The 24777-nt window shown below is 37.4% G+C and overlaps 1 protein-coding gene across 2 annotated transcripts in view; it reads left to right on the plus strand.

Annotated features, from left to right (window-relative positions):
• FAM91A1 (family with sequence similarity 91 member A1) overlaps positions 1–24777 on the plus strand; it is a 42757-nt gene continuing 17980 nt past the window's right edge. The window contains exons 1-15 of one of the 2 annotated variants that reach the window (XM_038555451.1): positions 1–311; positions 5233–5317; positions 6363–6514; positions 8361–8418; positions 9119–9186; positions 9745–9858; positions 11410–11500; positions 11897–11959; positions 16134–16240; positions 16755–16793; positions 17281–17393; positions 17819–17934; positions 18728–18840; positions 19192–19278; positions 21329–21461. In XM_038555451.1, the coding sequence (XP_038411379.1) occupies positions 240–311; positions 5233–5317; positions 6363–6514; positions 8361–8418; positions 9119–9186; positions 9745–9858; positions 11410–11500; positions 11897–11959; positions 16134–16240; positions 16755–16793; positions 17281–17393; positions 17819–17934; positions 18728–18840; positions 19192–19278; positions 21329–21461 (1411 nt within the window). In that variant the 5' untranslated portion in view covers positions 1–239. The remainder of the gene's footprint in view (positions 312–5232; positions 5318–6362; positions 6515–8360; positions 8419–9118; positions 9187–9744; positions 9859–11409; positions 11501–11896; positions 11960–16133; positions 16241–16754; positions 16794–17280; positions 17394–17818; positions 17935–18727; positions 18841–19191; positions 19279–21328; positions 21462–24777) is intronic. The other variant, XM_038555450.1, reaches the window with a different exon arrangement.

Below are 24777 nucleotides of genomic sequence, written 5' to 3' on the forward strand. Positions count from 1 at the left end.
AACTTGGAGCTGCAGAGGCGCTGCTGCCCGGGTCTCTGCTGCTCCGGTGCCCCGTGGCTCGGCAGCGCGGAGCTGTCGGGAGCCCTGGCCATGGGGCAGCCCTTGCCCTCCGCCGTGTGAGGCCCGGGGCCTCCCGCGGGCTCCCCGAGAGGCCGAGGGCGGGCAGGCGGGCAGGCGGGCAGGCGGGGGGCGTCGTTCCCGCTGCGGGCTCGGCTGCTGCCGGCCGTGCCCCCGGCATCATGAACATAGACGTGGAGTTCCACATCCGGCACAACTACCCCTGGAGCAAGTTGCCGGCCAACGTGAGGCAGGTACGGCCAGAGCCCGGGGCCGGGGCCCCGCCCTGCCGTCACCTGCGGGCCGGGGCTGCCCCTCGCGGCGGCTCCCGCCCTTCCCCCGCCGCGGTCGCGGGGGGAGCGCCCTGCAGGTCAGGGGTTGGGAGGGGACGGCTCGGGGGCCGCAGGGGCAGGATGGGGCCGTGGCTGCACGGGACGGACTCGCCTGGCACCTTTGCCCGCAGCCTCGTTTAAACCAGGCGCTGGCTTATGTACTTGCGAGAGCTATTTCGCAGGGCCCCTGACCTCCAAGAACTCCGGGACGGCGGGGCATAGGTGAGAAACGAACCTTACAGGATGGTAGCCGCTCACACGTACCTGCGTTACCGTCCGTGTGGGCGCACAGGGGAGTACGAGCTTGTCCAGGGAGCGTCTGCAGGCTGTGTGCAGGAGGCAGGGAGATTGGGCCTTAAGTTAGGACGAACGCGAGATAAAAAGGTGTAAGATTTCCCGGGGGAAAGTTCTTTTGAGGGCTTGGGCGGGCGAAAGAGCGAGCGTGTTTTGAGAGTGGCGAGCGACTTCGTGTCACGGGAAGTCGAGGTTTGGAGGTGGGATTTTGCGACTGAGGGGAGGTTGGTAGCAGGTGAGGCTGGAAAAGCGGGCAGGGCCAGATTCCGAAGGGGCTTTCCTAGTTTGATTTTTTGGGCTTTATCCTCGAGACGAAACAGGTTTATTAGAGCTGTTTCAACAAGAGTGACAGAAGGTTTGTTTGTTTTTGAGGGTTCATTCTCAATTACCGGATTGTCATTTTCACTCAGTTGCTCAACAGGTATTAACTGAACACCTGCATGCTGTGCCTTGTTCTGGGTGCAGGTAGTTTGCACCGGTCGACAAGACAGAGACCCTGCCGGAGACCCTGGAGCTTACGTTTTAGTAAAGACAGTAAACAGATAAATGAAGTAGCACCTCTTAGGGCAGGTGGTGTTGAATCTTATAAAGGTAGTGCTACATGCTGCGTGCATGCATAGAAGGCGCTGTTTCTCTGGCCATAGATTGGCCGTCAAGTTCCTCCCTTCCTGCTTGGCTGAGAGTGGAATTCTGTTTGCCATTAGTGTTGGGCAGTTATATTTGGGAAATCTGGTATGGTGGTGGTGATGGTATATAGCATTATTACTTTGCTTCTTCCTTCAGCATGGGGGTGTAGTACTAGGAAATGAGTAATTTAAGGTTCTGGCGATGCATTGTGTGGCAGGGAAAGTGCTTTCACTGTAAGATAGGCAACGAACAAGAAGAGAAAGTCGAAAGATCAAGGAACTAAGAATTCTTAAGTTGTCAGTGGCTGCCCATGTGGCATTTATCTTGACTTGGAAGAACAAAGCTCTAAACTTGAAAGAATAAGTTTCTCTTGTTCAGCCTGAATGAGGGCTTTGGTACTTCTGTCCTTTAGGGTTTTGTGATGTATCCAAAGACAACTGGAAGAACCAACAATCCTTTACTTTGTTTCCATCTTTTCTCTGCTTTTCCTTTCACAACAATAAATGTAGCATAATGGAAGAAAGAGTGGATGATTCAGTTATTTTTAGCATGAATAATTGATTTCAATTAGTATTGGCAAAAGCCTATCTAAAATTTAGTCATGACTATTAAAAATAATTGCAGATCAGTGTTATAATTAGGTAGAAATGTGACATTAAGTTAAAATTTGTTTTGGGAAGATCTCTTAAAAGAGTAGCTGTTTTAGCTTAGGATAAGCTTCCACTTATAGAAGGTGTTGGAAAACCCATCTGTACAAGTTACTTCCTTGGATCTTATGAAGCCTTGCTACTGTTCCTCCTAGGTCAAGCTCCACCTTTGATTACTACATCAGCTATCTGGTCTCTCTTCTTAGTGTAGGGCTCCCTCCCATTCATTCCTCACACTTCACTGGGGTGAGATTTCTAAAATGCCAACACAATCCTGTACTACCTGTCTCCTATACTTACTTGTAGCTTCTTGGATGTCAGAAGTTCTCCAGGAAGGTTTCTCTGGCCTTCTACAGAAATCCGGAGTAGTTGACTCTCTGAAACACTGTGTTTCTCATCCATAGCCCTTACCTCACTATGTTGCATTTGCTGCTTACATTGCTTGTTTTGCTTTGGTATTTTGAACACCTATCACATGGCTGGCTTTTAATAAATATTTTTGGATCAGGGGATCCCTGGGTGGCTCAGTGGTTTAGCGCCTGCCTTTGGCCCAGGGCGCGATCCTGGAGTCCCGGGATCGAATCCCACGCCGGGCTCCCGGCATGGAGCCTGCTTCTCACTCCTCCTGTGTCTCTGCCTCTCTCTCTCTATGTCTATCATGAATAAATAAATTAAAAGAAATTAAAAAAATATTTTTGGAGCAAATGAGTGATGGTATCAGTCAGAGATATTTTTCTGGGACCTAAATAAAGCTCAGTCACTTTAAAAGTGGGAAATAGTACTATTTCCCACATCTGAATGCTGGGGGGAAGGTGTACTATTGAGAGGAATTTGTTTTTTGCCATTATAGATAGTAAGTACTTTGATAGAGTTTCCAGTAAGCTTCGATGATTTTATTTTGGAAATGACTCATTTCCCACTTCTGAATGCTGGGGGGAAGGTGATTTCAGATTTTTTTTTTTTTTTTTAATGTTTATCAAGCCAGAAGAGGGATTTCGGATTTTTAAAAAATGTGCATAAAGCGAATAGCTTTTATATGGATGAGGTGAATGTTTTTCTGTAATGTGGGCTATGCAAGACTTAAAAAAAAACATGTTAAACGTTATAGATAAGGCCATTATTTCAGAGTTTTTCTATAGTTTATCAGCATCTTGTGTTATTTTTTTCAAAAACTATTCATAGTTATTTTAAGGAAAGTCTTATAAGGTTCTGTATCATCTAAGAAAGGTCAGTTAAATTGTGCGTATCTTTTTTGTGAAGGGTTGTGATTGGGGTTTGTAGGAGCAGAGGAGTCTTTAGAGAAAAATTCTTTTTGCTGTTAGCATAATCTGATGCACAGTGGTTGTTCTACAGCCAGTACCTATGTCTCTCTTGCATCAGTTACAGTGCCTTTTATATGCAATATATTGATCAGAGTCAGTCATTAGATAATTCCTGACACAAAGCCTTAGATGCTTAAACATTGTATTCTCTAGCTAGCTTACAAATAACAGGCCCTTATATTTTGTATGAGTGCCTTGATTACAGTTTTTGTTGGTCACAGTTTTTGTTCTGGAATTACCAGGAATGAAGGTAGAAAGGGAGAAAATGATTGTAAATTGGGATAAATTAAGAGATTTATTTTAAAATGAGCAAAACCTCAAGTGTGGAAGTTGCTAGGGTTCTACCAAAATTGTGTGTTCTCTGTGTGTGTTTTGTGTTCCTTGAGAAAGAGACTTATTTGGCAGCAAAGCTAGAGGAGACCCTATACAGAAAGCCCAGTGTTTTAACTCCCATCAATATCTTCATTACTGACCCTGGCTGCATAGAGGATGTAGTTTCTCTGTAATGAGCTTTGCTCCTAACCACTTGTAACAGTAAAACAGATGAAAAAAATAAAAACACATATATCCTGGCAGTAGTGTGAGTCACAGTTTAACCTGATAAACTAATTAACAAACTAATTTAGATGCAGGAAGAAAAATTTTAGTTTTCTCACATCATCACTTTTTTGTTAAAATACATCCCACCAGTGGGTCCAGTTATGTGCCAGTTTATTCAAATGTGAGTCTTACCTGTCCTGTGAAGATTGCCTTTGGTGAAAGTATCTGTATGAACATTTACCTTGGCTTTCAGACCCGTGGGTAGGAAGTATAATAACTGAATCCTTTGATCTTTTTGCTATTAGTTTCCCAAGATGTCTAATTTGATTTTACAGCATACCCAGTAATTAGAAGGGAGATAGCAGTCATATGTTCAAATAAGTTTATGGTTGGACATTGAATATAATGTTGACTGTAATCATACATACTTTTTCTTTGCTTTCGTGAGAGCCCAGTTTTGAATTTAAAACACCAAAGCACAGCTAGAAAGGTTTTCACTTGTTAAAAAAATCAGAATTCTAAAATCACCTAAATATTTTTTAAATATTTATTTTTAAAATATTTTTTAACAAAGTCATAAGGAGATGCTGTTTTTAAGAAGTCTTCTTATTGGGGTACTTGGGTGGTTCAGTCAGTTCAAGTCCAACTTTTGATTTCAGCTCCGGTTTTGATCTCACAGTCCTGAGATTGAGCCCCAGGACAGGCTCCATTCTCAGCAGGGAGTCTACTTGAGTATTCTCTCTCCCTCTCCCTCTGCTCCTCTCTACACTTGTGTGCATGCACATGCATGCCCCTTCTCACTCTCTTTCTCAAATAAAGAAATAAATCTTAAAAAAAAAAAAAAAAAGAAGTCCTCTTATCATTTAGAGGTACATTTGAAGCAAACAATCTCCAGAAATGTTAATTTTTAATGATCATAATCCTCAGATGAAATAATTAGCAGACAGGAGTCTGCCTTTAGTTGCTGCTCTTCAATTTTAAAAAATGTAGATGCAAGAAACCTTCCATTTGTCCATCCGTCTGTTCATTCATCCACTCATTCAACACACACAAATTAGGAACAGTAAAGAAAGATATCTTTATAAGTTGAACTTAGTGTTTTGTTAACTTCATGAAGTTATCCTCTCAGATTGCTCTTTTATTTGATATTAAATACTTTAGGTGATTTCAGTAAGTCCTTTTAGAAAGGCAAGCTAAAAATAAACACATTGAATTTTTGCTCTAATATTATAGAATGATAATTAGTATAAGAACATTTAAGAGAAAAAAAAACATTTAAGAAAATATTCTTTGTTCTGGAAATTAGAGGTATTAGGATGAAATTAAGGGGCATGGTTTTGAAACTATATGAGAAAAAAGTACTGTTGTTTAGTTCAGAAGCTGTTTTTAAAACTATTTGAATCTTTTTTCCAGAGTCTTGGAAATTCACAGAGAGAATATGAAAAGCAGGTTGTCCTCTACAGTATCCGCAATCAGTTACGATATAGAAACAACTTAGGTAAGTAGAGACATTTTTACATCAAGGTGGAGACAACTATTGCAGTTTACCATTTTCATTAATCCTATGTTTTCAATTCATATTTCATAGAACTGAAATTATTCCCTGTATAGACTTTAAGAAGCTCTGTATTGACCCACATAACAACAATTTTTATTTCTATTAACAAGTAGATTTTTCTTTCTAAATCTGATTCAGTTTCTTTTTTTTTTTTTTTTAAGAGTATCATTTGTAGATTCATTTTACCTATAGAATATTAATCTCAATTCAGGTTTTATTTTTTCCCTTTAGGTGAGAAAATAAGCCAGAAGAGAAGAAGTACATTAGTTCTTACTAGTTTTTGATTTGGGGTTTTGTGGGTGTTTTTTTTCCTGTAAATTTTCCAGATATAAATTTAATGAAAACTCTGTAATAATTGGAACAGATTTTAAGCATAGTTGGTTCTGTGTGTTTTTGTTTTTGTTTTTGTTTTTGTTTTTTAACTTTTTTTTTTAAATGTTTGCTTTTTATTTATCAGATGACATTGATTAGTCTGCTCTCTTGCCCTGGTAGTCTTCTCTTCCATATGTTACTCTCATTTTAAGCACAGTGTTTCAGAGGTGGTTTTTTAATTTACATCTGTTTCAGGGAAGTTGGGAGTCTTTTCACATTTAAAAAACAAACTATCAAGTAATTTTTTGAAATAGACTTCATTGAAATTCAGTTTGGCTCTCTTATGAAGTAATATAGTAAAGGATGTGATAAATCCTAGCTTGTGCTTTGCATCTTCTGGAGGGGACATTCCACGATTGGTTTCTTAGCTTTCTGATTTAGTAGGAATTATTTCTCTACTTATCTGTCCTGTTACAGATTTGCTTGTGTACTCTGAAGTCTGTTTTTGTGGCATAATTGTTTCTTTGTTCCAACTCAGATCATTTTATCTGTTCTCTTCGGACTACGATGCTTTTATTTTTAATTAATGTTGGATTGTGAAGTACTTAATTATATTTATAATTCCATGTAACTGTAAGACACCTGAAACTGGAGGTTTTTTCTCTTTCCGCAGTTAAACACGTCAAGAAAGATGAACGCAAATATTATGAGGAACTGCTAAAGTATAGTCGTGATCACCTCATGCTGTACCCTTACCATCTGTCAGATATTATGGTAAAGGGCCTGAGGATAACACCGTTTTCATATTATACTGGGATCATGGAGGTGAGTGTACAGTGGACGCAGGCTGTTGGGAATGGGACGGGACTACATGTTGGGAATGCTTTGCCAATAATGACCAGCTGCCCATCCTAAACCCCCGTGGGTATTGTTTCTGAGTTTATTTTTTTAATTGCTTTTTAAGATTTTATTTATTTTTTCATGAGAGACACACAGAGAGAAGCAGAGATAAGGCAGAGGGAGAAGTAGGCTCCCTGCAAGGAGCCAGATTCAGGACTCGATCCCAGGACCCGGGATGATGACCTGAGCCAAAGGCAGACGGTCAACCACTGAGCCACCCAGGCGTCCCTGTTTTCTGAGTTTACAGTGGAAAAAGGGGAGTTGGTTACAAGTTAACTCTTTGAGCCATACCGTGCAAACACTTTGTTATCCAGGGGTTTCACAGTGGAGAAGTACCTATTTTTCTTCCGAGGTTTTGGAAGGCATTGTTGACCTTAGTGCTGTCATATAGTTAGTCATTTATGTTAGCGGAGTCTATAAAACCGACTGCTTTTTAAATGCGTGATTAAGGTTGAAAATGTGGGTGACGGATAGAACATTGAGCTCAGAGAAACTTAATATATTTAACTATTCACTAGAGAAAGAAGAAATGATTATAAACCCAACATACATGTGTCAGAAAAAAAGAAATGTCTTTGTAGTCCTGGCTGCTAATTTCTTCCTATTTTTATTCACTTTCAGATGTTAGCCTTTTTCCAAAGGCAGTTTTTAGGCCTGTGGCTGGTAACTTTAAATACCAGTTATACTGTTTTTCAGTGAGCTATATGTAAAGATTGGAAGTGCTTCTCCCGTATCCATTTGCTACTTAATTTTGCGTGAGTGCTGCTGTTTGGGACCCACTGGCCACTTCCAGAGGAGAAAGAAGCTGAGAACTAAGGGAGTTGGGGGCGTGTAGTTACAGTGAGGTCACTTTGCCACGTGGCTTCCTTTGCTTTTTTGCCCTGAGCCCTTTCTTCATGGCCACTTACACCGGCCTGCGTCTCTTGTGTCTCTGTGTCCCTGTTTGGGAGGAAATGTTAGCGTAAAGCTTGAGGCCTGACAGCCCTGGTTTCTGTTAGTCCTTTTTCTCTAGATCCAGGGCAGCATAAGGAAGGCGGCAGCTACCCAGTAAGTAGGATAATTGTTGCTGTCTCTTTGATTATTTCACTGGTATTGACCGCAGGGTGTAGGAGAGAGAATAGGGGGAGGTTCCCCCCCTTTACCAGCTTTCAGGTATGTCCATGTGCTTGCTGTTATCTGGCTTCTGTTCTCACACCACTGGCTGTAGCTCCTAGGTTGAAAATGGGCCCTGTCCCCACAGTAAACAGTTGGTTTGTTGTTAGAGAAACAGATGGGGATTGGAAGAAGCTGGAGACTGAATTTAACTCTGCTGCTGGTGGGGTCTCATAGGAGACCCACTAAGTGGTTAGAATCTTTGTTGGTAGTGCGTGTCTCGGATGCATGTTGGTGGAACCATGACACATGGTGCCCTTCTTCCAAGGTCTGAGTCTAGGGTCAGGTATGAGATGTGGAGAGGCAGGAATCTGGGAGCTCTAGAAAAGGTATTCCTTGCCTAGCTTCCACAGGGTAGTAGTTACAGGGCAAATGTTTGGGATTCATAGAGAGTGCTCTGAGAAACCCAGACCTGAAAGTCTGATCTTCAGTGACTAGGCTGGGACCATGTAGCTAGTACCATAACATGGCCTGTGTGCTTTGGATTGCAAACTCTAATCTCAGTACTCTGGGCTATAATTATTATTATCCTGTTAGGCTAAATAATACATATTTATGCACATGTTTTTGTCTGAGGACATTTTGCATTTAGAATTTGTAATTGTTTTCTTTTTGAAAGGACATTATGAACAGTGAGAAAAGTTATGATTCATTGCCCAATTTTACTGCTGCTGACTGTAAGTATTTTAATTATGCTGAAGGTAATGATTAGAGTCTGTCTTTGCACGTGCGTACTGTTGTCTGTATCGTCATGTGTGTTTTTAATCTAAAACACTTAAAGTGGGAGCAGCAAGCAACACTGTTGATGGGAATTTTATCAGGTGATGCAAGTCAAGTATAAGGTTTAGTCTAAATGTCTAAGAGAGGAATATTTTGGAGGGTAGAATGAGAAAAATGAGGCTAGTCTATATTGCTAGAAAATGGAGTTCTTTCTGATACTTGGGCTGTGTTGTTTACCTAATGAGGGTAGAAAATCTGTACACGATAGTTTTACAACATGATACACAGTTGTTACTAATATAATTTGCTTTATTATGCTTATTTTAAGGAAGAGTATATATTTGACATGTGACACTATTATATTGTATAAGGAGAAACTTTTGCTGAGAAGTACGCTTTGACTTCCTAAAATTCGGAGGGCTTCTGCTTTTTAAAAATATTACCATGTGACATTGTCAGAGGTGTCAGCTTGAGTTCAACTTTCCCAGTTTGGTTTTCTTTTATATTTTGTTTGAAGAATTCCTTTTAATTTGATATTGATGGCTAATCAGTCATCAAAAGATGAACAAAAGCCGAAGTTTTTTTCCTAAAAGACCTGAGTGTACTGATATTTTAAGGTGCATTAAATGTTTTTAAAGGAAAGGCTCTTTCTTTCAGGTCTAAGACTTCTTGGCATAGGAAGAAACCAGTACATTGATCTGATGAATCAGTGTCGTTCATCAAAAGTAAGTTAGTTGTTTCCCTTCCTTTTTCACTTTTTCCTTGTTATCACACATTCTGATTGTGTGAAGTGGTAGAAATAATAAATCGAAATTTCTTTGATCAAGTAAAATATGCTTAATACAGAAATAATACCAAAACAACTCCTCTGTATTCTCTAGGTTATGCTTATGTGATTAGTGAGTTAAAATATTTAAGGAATAAGACATTTATTTTTTAAAATTAACTTTGCTGGTCTTTTTACTTGCTCATTCCACTCCCAGTGGTCACTTGATGGGTAAAATAAGGACACTTTCTCCAAATTCGTTTTCACCTCCTAAATTTCCTTTGAGTTTCTGGATTTAGATCCAGACTTGATGATTAGTGTTTTGAACTAATTTACTTCGAAATAATTGAAGAATGACTTTCTCTATTTAAGATATCTAGAATTCTTCAGATTTTAAAGCATAAGAATTTTAAAAGATATTTATTTAACCTGTTAGAAAGTCTTATACTATGATCAGTAAAAAAGAAAGTAGTGATTTCAGGCTGATTGCAAATTTTCAAATGTTCTACCATTGCAGAAATTTTTCAGAAGGAAAACAGCTCGTGATCTTCTACCAGTAAAGCCAGTAGAGATTGCCATAGAGGCGTGGTGGGTGGTGCAGGCTGGATATATCACAGAAGATGACATAAAGGTAGATATCTTTAGAAATTAGACATAGGATTTTTATTTTTTAAGATATCTTATAATTTTTAATTCTGAATGTTTTCTTAATTTTTCTAAAAAGTAACACTATTTGGTTTTCCTGAAGAAAATTAAACATAAATTCAGAGTTTTAAAAGACCATAGTAGGCTATAATGATGGGAGGGTTTTAAAAATACTCTTTAATAATGAGGGAGGGATACCTGGGTGGCTCATTCACTTGAGCGTCTGACTTTTGATTTTGGCTCAGATCGTGATCTCAGGGTTGTGAGGTCAAGCCCCACATCATGGTGCATGTTCAGCAGATAGTCTGCTTGAGATTCTCTCTCCCTCTGCCCCTCTCCTTGCTTGCATGTGCACACTTGCACATTCTCTTTCAAATAAATCAATAAATCTTTAAAAATAAAATGATGAGAGAGACTTGACTTGGTTCATGTACAGTAATCTGGGGACTTTGATTAGATATAAATTTCATCTGAAGTGATGTGATGCTGCAGCTACCAGCCATAATACCGGCCAGCACTTCTTGAGCACTTGCTGCACCTTGGATGCACCGGGCTCTCTTCCAAGCACTTTTTATATTGTCTCATTTGATTCTTATAGCAGCCCCAGGGGTGTGTGTTATTTGTACTCCATCTCACATAGGAGGAAAGTAAGCACAGAGAAAGGAAGTAATGGTTCCGGTCACAGAGATAGTGAAGGTCCAGGATTTTACCTCAGGCAGTTTGCTAAGGAATTGTGCTCTTAAGTCAATCTGCTGGCGTGCTGTACTGAAGAGAGAGGTACTCTGATAGGGACAGAGTGCCAAGATCAAGGGAAATTATATTCTCAGCGGTCTGACCACATTTGAAATAAGCCTATTCATGGTAAAAGAAATGCTAATTTAGAGGGAAGGAGGTGGGCAAGTGGACCAGAGGGCCTAGAGACCAGGTCATGTTTCTGTGTAGTTGAAGGAATGCAGGCAAACATGTGGACTTTTTTTTAGTTTGCGTTTTAATTTACTTCAGAGGGCAGATTAAATCCTGTGAGCAGAAGGCTTAGAAATTTTGCTTCAATGTAAGAACTTCCTTACAGCCGTCAGACTGTGTCATAAGATAGCAAACTTCCTGTCACTGATAATATCCGAGTGGAGTCTGAGTAAACTTCCGATCTGAGAGATTCAGACTCAGCAAATGGATCTGATTCCCACTTAAAATTATTAAAAATTGGTATTTATTAGGTAACACTTAATACTTAACAGCAAATGTTGATACTTCTAATTACTTTGTCCTCCATTCTGTCGGTAGCATATTATGGCATCTTAATTGACAGTTATGTGCATAGCTTTTTCATTTGAATTCTAGAGTGATAAAAAAATACGTGGTACATTCAGCTAATGACACATAATAATCATAATCGTATAATATATAACATAACATGTAATAATATGTAATCATATATAATAATCATAATCATAACAATCATTGATTTAAACATAAGATTTTAGGAGACTTATGAATTAATTTGGATAGAACCTAATTGAAAATATTTTGCTTTTCTTAGATATGCACTTTGCCTGAGAAATGCGCTATTGATAAGATCATCGATGCAGGCCCTCAGCTCTCTGGATCGCTAGATTACAATGTAGTACATAGTAAGTGGTTAGTAGAAATGGTCTTTTGTCAACGATAAAAACTTGTTTTAAGCCATCAACACTAAAGAACGATTTTTATCAATTAGGTACACATAGTACTATTTCCTAAGGCATGTTACGTTTGAAATGTGATTTTAGTCCGTTGTTCCCCACTGTGGCCACAGTTATTCACATACATTAGAAATTTATACAAATGAATCATAAGGTACTTTTTGTAGTTCTGAGCATAGGAAGAAAACAGATTTCAAAACTTTAATTCTTTCTTCTTCTGTTTACTATTTTTTCTCCATCTAGCGTTCTGTTGTGAGAATCTTTACAGAAAATCAGGAATCTGTTTTGTTTTAAATTTGCTGATGTTTAGTATTCCCTCTAAAACAAGTATTTTTGCTTCTGTAGGCTTATATAACAAAGGATTTATTTATCTGGATGTACCGATATCTGATGACAGTTGTATAGCAGGTAAGTGTGTGCTTCTACACACACACTTTTCCAGTATTTTCCAGTATTTTTGAATGGTTACTAGGTGCGGGGTATTGCATATATCACCCTAATAAATTAGACACATAGCATTCTAAGACCTATGATATTAGAATTTTTCAAAGAAGGGTGTCTCCTCTTTGAAAATGTGTTACATCGTCACACATTGCCAGTGTGTTTTATTTAAATTCCTTATTTTTATCTTCATGTTGTTGTACACACAATGTTGAAATAATGGAAGCCTGAAATAAATTTCTCACATCCTGAATCAGCTCAATGTTTTTATAGATTATAGTGTCCTTTTTGTCTTTGTTCAGTGCATAACTGGTTTTGCAGATGTTCAGTCCTGCCATATCTGATATTTTCACTCTGTGTACTTGTCTTATTTTTTCCTGTCACTGTTGTCTTTTTTGTCTTTATCTACTCCTCCCTTCGTCCTTCACCCATTCCCCAAGTTAAACCAATATCAAAGCCCTGTGTATTTCCTTGTGGATTGATCAGTATATTAAAACAATCCACTATTGCTGGTTATTTAGGTTGCTTATAGTTTTTTTTTTTTTTTTTTTTTTTACTATAGCAGTGATGTGGTTAACATCCTTGAACCACAGTGGAGCTTTTTTCCTCTAGGTTAGATTTCTTACCAATTTATAGAAGCACTTGATTTAAGTTACGTGTTACTGGTATGTTTTCCAGCATATCTTTCAGCTTTGTTCTTGTTCATTGATATCTCTTACCATATAAACATACTATTTAATGTTTGTGTAATCAAACATGAAAGGTCAAAAATTTCCAGGGGAATGACTTTGCTATTGACTATTGAGTGATAATGGGGGCTTATTACAAAAGTATTCCTTTGTATCAGTGTTGAATCCTGAGATGTTATCGTGCTGTAGTGTGTCCTGACCTTTATTTGTGGTAGCATGTGTCTGTGATTCTTTTAATCATGGATTTTGAACCATGTGCATACCTGAATTCTATTTTAAGTTTGGAAAGACAGCCAGAAAGGAATTAAATACTAATTCTGGTTAGTATAATTGATGCTATGACAAATGAAATACTATTCTTAGAATTTGAAAGGTTTTGATAAGGAAATGATTTCTGGAGGACAGGGCCAGTAGTGGCTTCCTGTCACTGTGGGAAAATTGGAATGCATTATGCATTACTGTAGTCTTTATTCTCATCGATAAAGTGATGTTGACTCATTTGAGAGTCACCTAAAAAGATTGGTTTTGGATTAGTTCATTTTGGTCCCTGTTGACTTGAGAGTTTGAACATTGACTCACATTAGCACTAAGTGCATTTGAAAGGTGTAGTCAGAGAAAGGCCAAGTGAATGGCTACTCCATTACAGTGATGTGTTTTTGCCATGCTTTTTCTTAGTGTCCAGCATTTTTCATGGTACAGACAGACTCATGCTCTTCTAAGTGCTGAATGTACCCTCCTTATCACCACGGAACATGAGATGTTCCCCAATTTGGAATAACTCGTGAAAGGAAAGCAGTTTAACAGCATGAAAGCCATCACTTTTAGCACATTTAGCACAAAAGACCCCAGAAGTTGATTTCTGAGAATGCATTTCAGCTGTGTTTCAACAAAACAAGCACTCTGGAGGATAGAACAAAGAAATTGGGGGAGAGAGATAGTTTGAAGAGAATAGTCACAAGAGGGTCTGTTGTTAAAACATGTTTAGTCCATCATGCATCCCAACTGTATACTTGCTCAAATTATGTTTCCCCTTTCATTTATAGCTTTTAGATTTCTGTTATGCTTGAATAGTATACTTCAGGACACATACAAAAATAGTCTAAAAATTCTTAAAAACTTTTATCATACAAATCCAAACCTATAGCTGGAACTTATTTTTGTATTTGATGTGAAATAGGGCCCAACCTGGAAAACAGTAACATTTGGATAAATGCTAAGACTGTTTTTTCAATAACTCATTATCACTGAATGGAAGTATAACTTTTGTCATACATTGAATTTCCCTCTACATTGGATCTAATTCTGATATCCTTTTTTCTTCACTGATTTAATTCTTGTACTATGTTGTTTGATTACAGTGACTTAAAGTGACTTTTAATATTAGTTATGGCCAGGTCAGCTTTGTGAGTTTTTTTTTTTTTTAATAACTTTCTTGGCTATTTCCAGGTATTTTTTCCTTTATATTTATTTATTTTTCTTAGCATGTTTAAAATACTTAGTTATTTTTTATTGACTTATAATTAAAATACACTATGCTAATTTCAGATATAAACTGTAATGTTGATAGTTGTACGTTTTGTGAAATGAGCACCACGGCAAGTCTAATTAACATCCATTGCCACACATAGTTTGCAGAGAATTTTTTTCTTATGATGAGAGCTTTTAGGATCTACTCTTTTAGCCACTTTCAGTTATTCACTGCAGCATTATTAACAATTGTTGCTATGCCATAAGTTACATGCCCAGGACTTAATTATTTCATAATTGGAAGTTTGTACCTTTTTACTCCTTTCACCCATTTCGCCCACCCCCCCACCTCTTGCAACCACCATGTGAGCTTGTTTGTTTGTTTGTTTTTCAACCTATTTTTGAGTAAGCAATTGTTAGGATATAAAATTCTAAATTTTAGAAGAATGTAGAAACATCTCTCTCTGACCTCTGTGCCTGGGTACCCAGTTTCTCTCTCAGGTCCACTGTTAAGTTTCTTGCTTATCTTTCCAAAAGTATGCTAAGTACATAGCCTTTTTTGAGTATGTATATACCCTTTTTTGTGTGGTTTTAGTTTTAGACAGATGGTGTATTATAGTTTGTACTTTGTTTTTTTAATTTAGTATCTATTGGAGACTATATGGTACCTCTTCATGTAGAGTTGCGTTATTCTTTTTACCTAGATGTAAATTGTGTTTTTAACCTCTTAAATGTCTTGTTTTTTCATCTCTAAAATGTAGAGGTGTAGTGTTGAACATCTCATGAGGTTAAGAAGGTTAGAAGAAATTGTACATGTGAAGTACGTGGCAGCAGTCTGGCACTTAGTATGTGCTCAGTCAATGTTTGCTGTTATTCACACAATTGATAGCGTAGGAAAAGAATTAATTATATCAAATATGGGGTTTCTAAAGAGAAACCTATGATCCTTAAAAGTACTTGGATGACTGGAACTATAGATAATGCTAAATTAGAAAGGGACATGAGCCAGATCTGGAAAATAAATAACCTGTCCTGAAATGTACATTGTGATTTTTTGCAGTGTCTTTGTTTTGACCATTTAAATTTTGTCTGATTTCTCTTTGTTAGGATTAGTTTAGGTTCTGGGTGCAATTAGATGGTATTAGGACCAGGGGACACAGGGATACTCAAACCCTTTGATGGCTTAGGCCCTCTTTCTTCCCAGGATATTTTCAAGGGAAACATGCACAGGGGAGAGTTTTAAAGGAAGGCATAGTGCCTCTTTGTTTTCAGCTGGGCAGAGTGCTCTAGTAAAGTGGATTAGAGTTTTTGGATCAAAGAGATGGAGAGACACGAGTATGAATACACTTTCAGGCGGACAGCCACTGCTGGGCTGTCTCCTGTGCTGAAGAAAATCTTGCCCTTCTTCCCATTGAGGCCACTGAGGAGGACACAGAACAGAAAGCTCTAAAGAGCAAATGATCCCAGTGATTGCTGGTAAAAGTGTTGGTCATGCAGATGAACTATCTCTCTTCTCAGGATGCAGTGGGGATGATGGGAGAAAGACAGTACTCTGTCCACCTGGTCTTTGTACAGCACAGCAACTCTGTCCTTTGCTTTTCTGCTTTAGCCTAGTCACCCCTGCTATCTGTGAGGCATTAAAACACATCCATTGCAGCCTTCCCCATTCGGAAGCAGCCCCAGCCCCCTTGCCTTTCTACCCAGTTCGTGTCCTCCAGCACTTCCTCTGCCTCAGAAATGCTAAGAATTCTGTGGAGTTACTCTTTGTAGAATTTGTGTTCTATTATCAGAGTCCCTCTGTGTAGACAAGGTTCTATATGGCCTTAACTTTGGGGGTTTTAGAAAACTTGCTGGGGAATGGATAAAATAAATCAAAAGCTGAATTTAGTCCCTAAGGTAGGGGTTTCTCTTTTTGAATAGGGATTTGAATTATGCTTTCTTGTTTTATAAAACTGTGTCACTGATAAAAATCTGTTTTGTTTTAGTTCCTCCTCTTGAAGGTTTTGTAATGAATCGGGTACAAGGTGATTATTTTGAAACTCTACTCTATAAGATATTTGTTTCAATAGATGAGCATACTAATGTTGCAGAGGTAAGTATGACAGTGTCTTATGAATGAACTTGACCTCAGGATTATAAAACAAGTGTGTGAAGTAGATAAAATTATTTAATGATATGGTTAAAATGTTTTCAGAATCTACATGGGTAGACCATAGATGATTAATATATTAAGTCACTATTCTTAAGTTACTTTTCATATATACATAGTAACTTTCTTTTAGTAAATAACTTAGAATTTGGTAAGTAATTTTTTAAAGAAGATTTCTTGGTAAAAGGATTGTAGACTGTTGATTGACGTAAGCATTTTCTTACTTTAAATGAAACTAAAGGGTAAAGAATCTTCCATCGTTATGGTTACTATCTGGATTTATACTTCTCTGAGCATCTTAGACATAAGGAAAGAAGAAAGTCTGATTTCAAAATTTATTCAGTCTTTCAATTACTCATAATTTAAAATTTTGTTGATTATGGGTTCAGTTGTTTATTATAACTGTGTAATACTGATAATTCTAGGAATGTAAATAATTTTTTGTTTTATTTTCTAGCTTGCAAATGTCCTTGAAATAGACTTATCCCTAGTTAAGGTATGTAATTTTTATATTCTTTTTATTTGTACTATAAATACCAAATGGCTTTTATTACAGACTTTTGTCTTGATAAGCTACTGAGAAATACAGACAGATTCTTATTGGCTATCCAAGGGAGTGAGGAGAGTAAAGGGGTACCTGCAAAGATATGAAAGAGCAAGATAAGGGCCCTGAAGCAATATTCTACCCCAGGGCGTGAAAGCCAGCACTCACACATGAGGTCAGTTAAAGCAGCAACTTCTGCTTCACTGCAACCACTTCTGCTTCTTAGAGAGCGCCAGGCCACAGAACTGGAAGCACTCTCTCCTATATATGTGAAGACCTTAGGAGAAGAGTAGGCCCACTGAAGAATGTTTTTTTTAGTTATGGAATGAAAATGTTTGAGGATTGCTATAAGCATAGTCTATGACAATATTTTATTTCTACAAATATTCTGATATCTAGTAGTTTATTTTAAATGCTTTCTTCCTTTATGTTCTTTCAGAACGCTGTTTCAATGTACTGCCGATTGGGCTTTGCCCATAAGAAGGGACAAGTAATAAATTTGGATCAGCTTCATTCATCGTGGAGGAATGTTCCATCTGTAAACAGATTAAAGTAACTCATTTACTCAGTATGGTATATTAGAGTTTCCTTTTGAAAAAAACATTGTTTTATGTACAGAAATTTTGTCAGCTTGTCAGTTGAGGTGAACTCTATATATTAGTGGTTTTAATCCTTTTTGTGTGGTGAATCTTTAGAATCTAATGAAAACAAGAACCCTTTCCCCAGAGAAAAGGACATACAGTATTTTACATATAGCTTTAAAGAGTTCTCAAATTCCCTGAACCCAATCTGTGAGTCTTAATTAAGAACCATTGTTGTATGTAGGCAGAGCATTTTAGGGCTACATCTGAATTTTGGGCTTGCACATAAGACTGGATTTGGGTGGATATTCATAATTTGAGTACTGACATTGGTAGCTATTTGTATATAAGATAATTATATGGTTTTTAAAACATGGATGTATTCTTCATTAATAGGAGTACTTTAGATCCACAAAAGATGCTGCTATCATGGGATGGAGGGGAAAGTAGGAGTCCTGTACAAGAAGCTTCGTCAGCTACTGACACGGATACAAATAGTCAAGAAGATCCAGGTTAGCAGTTACTCAGTTTAATTTAGAGTCTGTTTATAGATACGCCATGTGTCTATACGTACACTCACAGTTAACTCCAGACTTTGTTCTCGATATCATTCATTTGATATGCAGACCTTGAGTACTTACCCATATGCTAGGCATTGACAGGAATAGGGTACCTTCCTTCTGAGAATTATATCTAGGGAGAGAGAAGGCAGTATGAGCACAAAAATCACAACAGTGCAAGAAGTGTTTTGGTGCTTGTGGGAAGCAGAGGAAAAGCTCTCTTGTCGCCTAAAGGCTGGTGAAGCCTTCATGGAGAGGATGATAATTGGACTAAGGGTGAATAAGAGCTTGCCAGCTAGTGAGTGAGGGAAGGCCTCAGCATGGCCTAAGCACAAAGGGAAGCAAAGCATAGTAAATACACAAGGGGGCTACATGTGGTTTTATGTTGGGGTGGGGAGGGAGCACAGCATAGGCTTCTGTTCACAGGGTCTTATCTGAGCTAGGTGGCTTGTCTAAAGGTTAGGCTAGCTAGTCTTATTGTTCTGACAATTATCAAGTCTTGGTTTATTATTGGCTTTTAAGAAATTTACTACAAAAGTAAGTACTTTAAAAAAATATTTGTTTTAACTTTCTCTGGTTGGAGGTAGGTAGGACTGGCCTTCTTAGGACTACAAAATTGCTTATATTGAGTTATGTACTCTACAGTTATTAAATAAAGTTGAAATGAGATTTTTCTCCTTTCAAATGGTAAGCAAAGAATAATTTTCATTTACTCGATTCTAAATTAGGATTTTTTTTTTCCCAGCTGACACAGCCAGTGTAAGCAGTTTGAGTTTGTCTACAGGATACACAAAGCGTATTGCTTTTCTATTTGACTCAACTCTTACTGCCTTTTTAATGATGGGAAATCTTTCACCAGTAAGTCAAATTCTTGTTTGAATATGACAGTGTTTAAAGATCAGATGTAAAATAGTTCATGCTTTGAGACCCTTTTTTAAGTACTGGATTTATTCCTGAAAACACAAAATGTAATTGTCTTTGTTTTATATTCCTTAGAGGAGTGTAGTAACTTTAGTGAGGGTTACTTTTATAATTAGAAGAATCAGCCTTGCATCTCACTCACCTTTAAGTTTGATTATATTGGAAAGGATAATATAAATATAAAATGTTCTGTTTCATATAGAAAGAGAAAATCAGAACTTACTCATAATAGACTTGTATAAGGTTTTAAGATCCATTTTAGTTTTTGTTTTTGTTTCTTTATGCCAGAATTTAAAAAGCCATGCAGTCACGATGTTCGAAGTTGGCAAACTCTCGGATGAGTCTCTGGACAGCTTTCTTATAGAACTAGAGAAGGTAAATCTGGGTTGCTCAGTATGGGATGTCAGGGCATTTGGTACAGTTTCTTGCTTGATATTGATTCTGTTGATTTTTGGCACATTGTTGCTCATTACTACCCCATTCTCCACGTTAATACTGCCACAGTCATTTACACTTAAAAATATTAAGTGGATGAACAGATTTTGTGATTTACAAAGTGATTTGTGACCTTATCTATCACTTAGCATGATTTGGTTTGATGAAATGGACTATAGAAATAGTTTGTTATTTTTTAAGTTACATTTTTCTAAAATAGCCTTTAATTTTTTTTTTTTTTTTGAGCATGACTCTAGATCTCTTCAGCAGTTTTAATTTGAAGTTTTTGTTCCTTTTATCTTAAATCTGGAACAGTGTCCCTGGTTACCATATTTATGTCCATTCTCACTTTAGCCTCTTGAAGACTTTGCAATTATTTGCTTTTAGCCACCTTGTCCGTCCATGAAGATAGCCCTAGCTGTCTTTAGTTCTAAATCTTGATTGACCTTTTGTGGTTTTCCATTCCCTAGGTTTTTTGTCTGTTTGTGTTTTTGTTTTTGTTTTTTGTTTTTTTGTTGTCTGCTCTTTATGCAAATAGTTTGTGTCCTGAATCTCTTCCTTGACTAATAATTTTGGTACCTTTCATGCTTTAATGATGAACTCTGTATATTAAATGTGCTACTGAGAGGATTTTTGATGATTCTGTTAACTTCCTTATATCTTAATAAAAAGACTATAACATTTTTTCACTCTTTCTTCATAGGATTTTTAGTTTGATAGTATAGAACTATATTTGAGATAATCCTTGCTATTAATTAGTCTCTTTTATTTTACCTTTATACATCTATTGTTCCATCAGTGCTTTTAATATCTTGTTAATTCCATTTCTAATAAATTATGTATCTTTTGCCAATAAATTTATTTTCTAGCACATTTTAAGTTCTGTTTTCCTGATTTTTATTTTTCTCACCTCAACTAGTCTTATCACAGGTAGCAAATTGGAAGATTTCTTTATTCTTTATATATCTATATCCTTTTATGCTGCATGGTCATTCATGGGAAATCTTTTTAGTCTGAAGTTTAGTTAAAAATAGTTTCGTAACTATTTTAAGAAGCCTCATTTTGATTAAATTTTATTGGTTGATCTTATTTCTTTTAAAGATTTTATTATTTGAGATAGAGGGAGGAGGGGCAGAGGGGGAGGGGCAGAGGGAGAGGAGAAAGCAGGCTCCTTACTGAGCAGGGAGCCCAACATAGGGCTAGATCCTAGGACCCCTGGTATCATGACCCGAGCCAAAGGCAGACCCCTTAACTGACTGAGTCACCCAAATACCCTGATTGATCTTATTTTTTAATGTCAATCTAATTTAGTCATTTTCCCCTGTAGACCTGTCCTTCCATTTCCTATGTTGTTTCTGTGATGTATTTTTACATGTTAAAGAAGTACTTGACTCAGTTTCAGAAAAGCATGTGTTAAAATGTAAGGCCAGTGAGCACAGGGGTTTTGTCCACTGTTCTGTCCCTACATTCCTAGACAGGTCATACCCAGCACATAATAGGGACTTGGTGAATTCTTTTTGAATGATTTTAAGCTGTATATTTAGTAGTGTCGAAACAGCTGTGTTGAATCACATACTCCATTGTCCCTTGCAGCCAGTGATACAGAACTGTGGACATGATGATGAGAATTAGAGGTATAATTGGTGACCATGGATTGGAGTACTTTTCTGGATGAAGCAGAATATAGATCTTAACTTTTTTTTAAGCACTGTATTTGAATAATATGTGGGAGATACAACGTATAATGGTATAGTTTAGTATTATTTGGTTGTTTAAAATTGTTAGTTTTATTTGCTGGAGTAATTTCTGTCATCTTCAAAGATGAATTCAAATGGAAACAATTGAGATTTAGATTAATATTTGTTTCGATGTTGCCTGGGCAAATTTTTGGCTTAGTGATTCTAATGTCTTAATGTCACTATTGTATTATTATATATTAGGATGAATGACTTGAGAGTCATATTGCACAATTTATTTTCTCTTGGTTTAGGTTCAGAGCACTGGTGAAGGAGAAGCACAGAGATATTTTGATCATGCACTTACTCTGAGAAACACAATATTGTTTCTGCGTCATAATAAAGATCTAGTTGCACAGACTGCACAGCCAGACCAACCCAATTATGGTATGATAAATGTACTTGATTTTGAAGACATAACCCTATGGACCTTCTTTCTAAGAAATTAAACAGGTCATGCTTGCTTATCTAATCATCGCTTAATACATTTTGTATAGACGTCATGTCGAATTTCCAACTAGAGGCCTGTTTTGTGAATTTCTTTGCCTGTTAACTCTTTCTTAACTTTCCTTTCTCTCTCTTTTTTTTTTTTTTTTTAAAGATTTAACTTATTTATTCATGAGAGACACAGATCGAGAGAGAGGCAGAGACACAGAGGGAGAAGCAGGCTCTATGCTGGGAGCCCGATGTGGGACTTGAATCCCAGGACTCCAGGATCACACCCTGGGCCTAAGGCAGGCACTAAACCGCTGAGCTACCCAGGGATTCCCCAACTTTTTCTCTTTTCTTGTATGCCACTGACATTTGTAGTATCTAAATCTGCTTAGGACCTCTAAAAATGGTTAATTTGTTTAAGTGGCTGGATGGTGTTTAGTACTGGCCTCAGTTTGAGGGGTGAACAAATGACAAAATTTAGTTGGTTCAGGAAATGTTACACTTCCTGAATGAAAGATTAGATTCTATAAAAGGAATAAACAGGAGCTTCTGATGGAAATGCTGCTGTAATATTTACAAAAGTATTTTGCTTTAAAAAAAATAAAAAAGAGAACAGAGAACCTTTTTAAAGAGTAAAAGAAAGAAGCCATGGCAGTTTTAATCTATGATGAGCCTTAACTGTGGCTCTTGCTCTGGTGTGAGCTCTCGAGTGTGGGATAGATAGAGGGTTCCCAAACTGTAGCTGAACAGACAGTTCTGAGTAGAGCAGCGTCACCCTGAAATGTATGTTTTTAAAAAGATGACGTGGGTTGGGCACCAGTGAAGAGCATTTGGCACCAGCCCTCGCTTACTCACAGGATCTGCATCTTGGAACTCTGAACTCTTAACACCCTGAGAACATTAAATTTCATCACCAGTTTCACCGTTGGTTTCTTAGTCATCTTCATTCTCATTCTACTTTCACCAGCATCTGGCTTTCTTTTAGCTCAATTTAAAAATTTAAGGATGGAATCAGTTGTTACTTCATAAAAGTGGTCGCAGAGGTGTAAAGACAGATATGCTGAGTGGTTGAGCTGAGTGAAGCTGCATACACTCAGTTCCTCGTGACTTGCTTCTACAGCCTTAGGGTGTCAGGGTCAGAGTTCTGCGTTAGGAATGATTCCATGCAGGGGCTCTTTTTCAGATTATTCATTAATAGTTAGAACTGAGAATATTAAGTCACCAGATGCCAAGAGGCCAAAGCACTTATTCATGAAACATTTGTTAATAGCTATTTTTGGCTACCAAATAGATCTTGTGACCTAAGCAATGAGCAGCACAATCTTGAAGATGTCTTTGAATGTAAAAATCCTGAAATTACTTTTTAGTGACTTAAGGAGATAATGGGTTAAAATATTTGAGATACTCTCTTATGGCCATCTTGAAATACACCAACCTTTCCTGCCCATCATAGCATCTACGAGAGTTAGTACCAGTGACCAGGCAAGTAACTCATTTTATAGATAAAGAATTGAAGCTTGTCTTGGTCATATCTCTTGCCCATTTAGTCATTATGGCCTGTATGATTAGTCAGTGGAAGAGATGGGACTTAAGTCCGTGTTTTCTTGAAAAAAAATATTTTTTCCTTTGCTCTATCACTTTTAAATCTTTTTTTTTTTTTAAGATTTTATTTATTCATTCATGAGAGACACAGAGAGAGAGGCAGACAGAGACACAGGCAGAGGGAGAAGCAGGCTCCATGCAGGGAGCCCGATGTGGGACTCGATCCCAGGACTGTGGGATCACGCCCTGAGCCAAAGGCAGACGCTCCGTTTCTGAGCCACCCAGGCATCCGTGCTGTATCACTTTTATTATCTTCTCCTGAACATTAAGCTTTTCATTGATTTATTCATGAATCTATTGCTTAGTAGTCTGGACTAAACTTTGTTTTTCACCATGAATAGTCTATGTACCAAAAAGTAAGTTAAATGAAAAACCGAAACCTTATCTGTATGAAAGTAGTTAAGTGTTTTTCTAACTTTTGAGGTTAGATAGTTGACTATTTTTGGTACTAGTTAGAGCTTTCAATGTTTAATCTCTCCTAAGATTTTTTTTATCCGACAATTTTTTCACTTGCTGTGATTTCTGTTTATTAAATTTGTTCTTGATTTATTGTACGTAATCAAGTATAAATTTCTATAGTCTTAATAGAATTCTTTCCCTTTTCTCCTTTTCCTAAGCCACCTGCTCAACTCTGATTTTACTTCAAAATTAACATCACATCTGGCTGTAGCCAGATTTGTCTTACAGCCACTTTATTCTCCTGCCTCCCTGTTTACCAGTTGTGTGGAAGAGATGTTCTTCCTGACATCTGTATGACTCTCTCCTCCATTATTAACATTTTATTTGGAAATATTTTAAATTTACAAAAAATTTAAGGATAGTATAATTACTTTTAACCCAGAATGTGGGAGCAAGTTGTATATGGTCTTTCTCCACAAAATTATTCAGGCTATGTTTCTTAAGAACAGGGCTATTCCCTTACATCAACTTCAGAAGATTTAATATTGATACAGTAATCCTGCCATTTGTATTCCTGTTTATCAGTTGACCCAATAATGTCCTTAATGGCATTTTGCCCCTCTCAAGTACAGGATCTAGTTTAAGATCTGATACTACATTAAATTGTCACGTCTCCTTTATCACCTTTATTCTGAAACAAATTTCTAACTTCTTTTTGTCCTAGAACATTCTTATTTTTTAAGACTATAGTCCCTTTTTGTTGGCCTTATGAGGAAGTTTCTCACTTAGGTGGGTGTGATGTTTTGTTGTGATTAGATTCAGATTATGCACTCAAGTTTAGTGTATTACTGAAGTAATGTCATGTTCTCCTAAGGGTATGACATCTGGAGGCATGTAATTTCTGTCTGTCCATTGTGATGTTAGTTAGTTGATGTGTTTTCTGGTTTTCCTACTATATAGTTAAATATTCTCCCCACTTGAAACTGCTAAGTAATCTATGGGCAGATACTTTAAGACCATGCACATATCCTGCTCCTCATCAGTATATCCGCCTGCCTCCCCCCCACCCCCCCAGCCCCACCCTGAGTATTGAATATCCAGTGGTAGTCCTGCCTGAACCATTCTTCACTGTGATGGTTGTTGTAAATTGCTCATTTTTTCCAACTCCTGTTCTAGTAATAGCTGAGACTAAGCATTCTTTTATATTCTCAGTATGGATTGATAAATTTCTGTTTTTTTCCAATGGCTTATCATTAGTCATTGCTCT

The sequence above is a fragment of the Canis lupus genome, chromosome 13, assembly GCF_011100685.1.
Source record: "Canis lupus familiaris isolate Mischka breed German Shepherd chromosome 13, alternate assembly UU_Cfam_GSD_1.0, whole genome shotgun sequence".
Taxonomy (NCBI): Eukaryota; Metazoa; Chordata; class Mammalia; order Carnivora; family Canidae; genus Canis; species Canis lupus.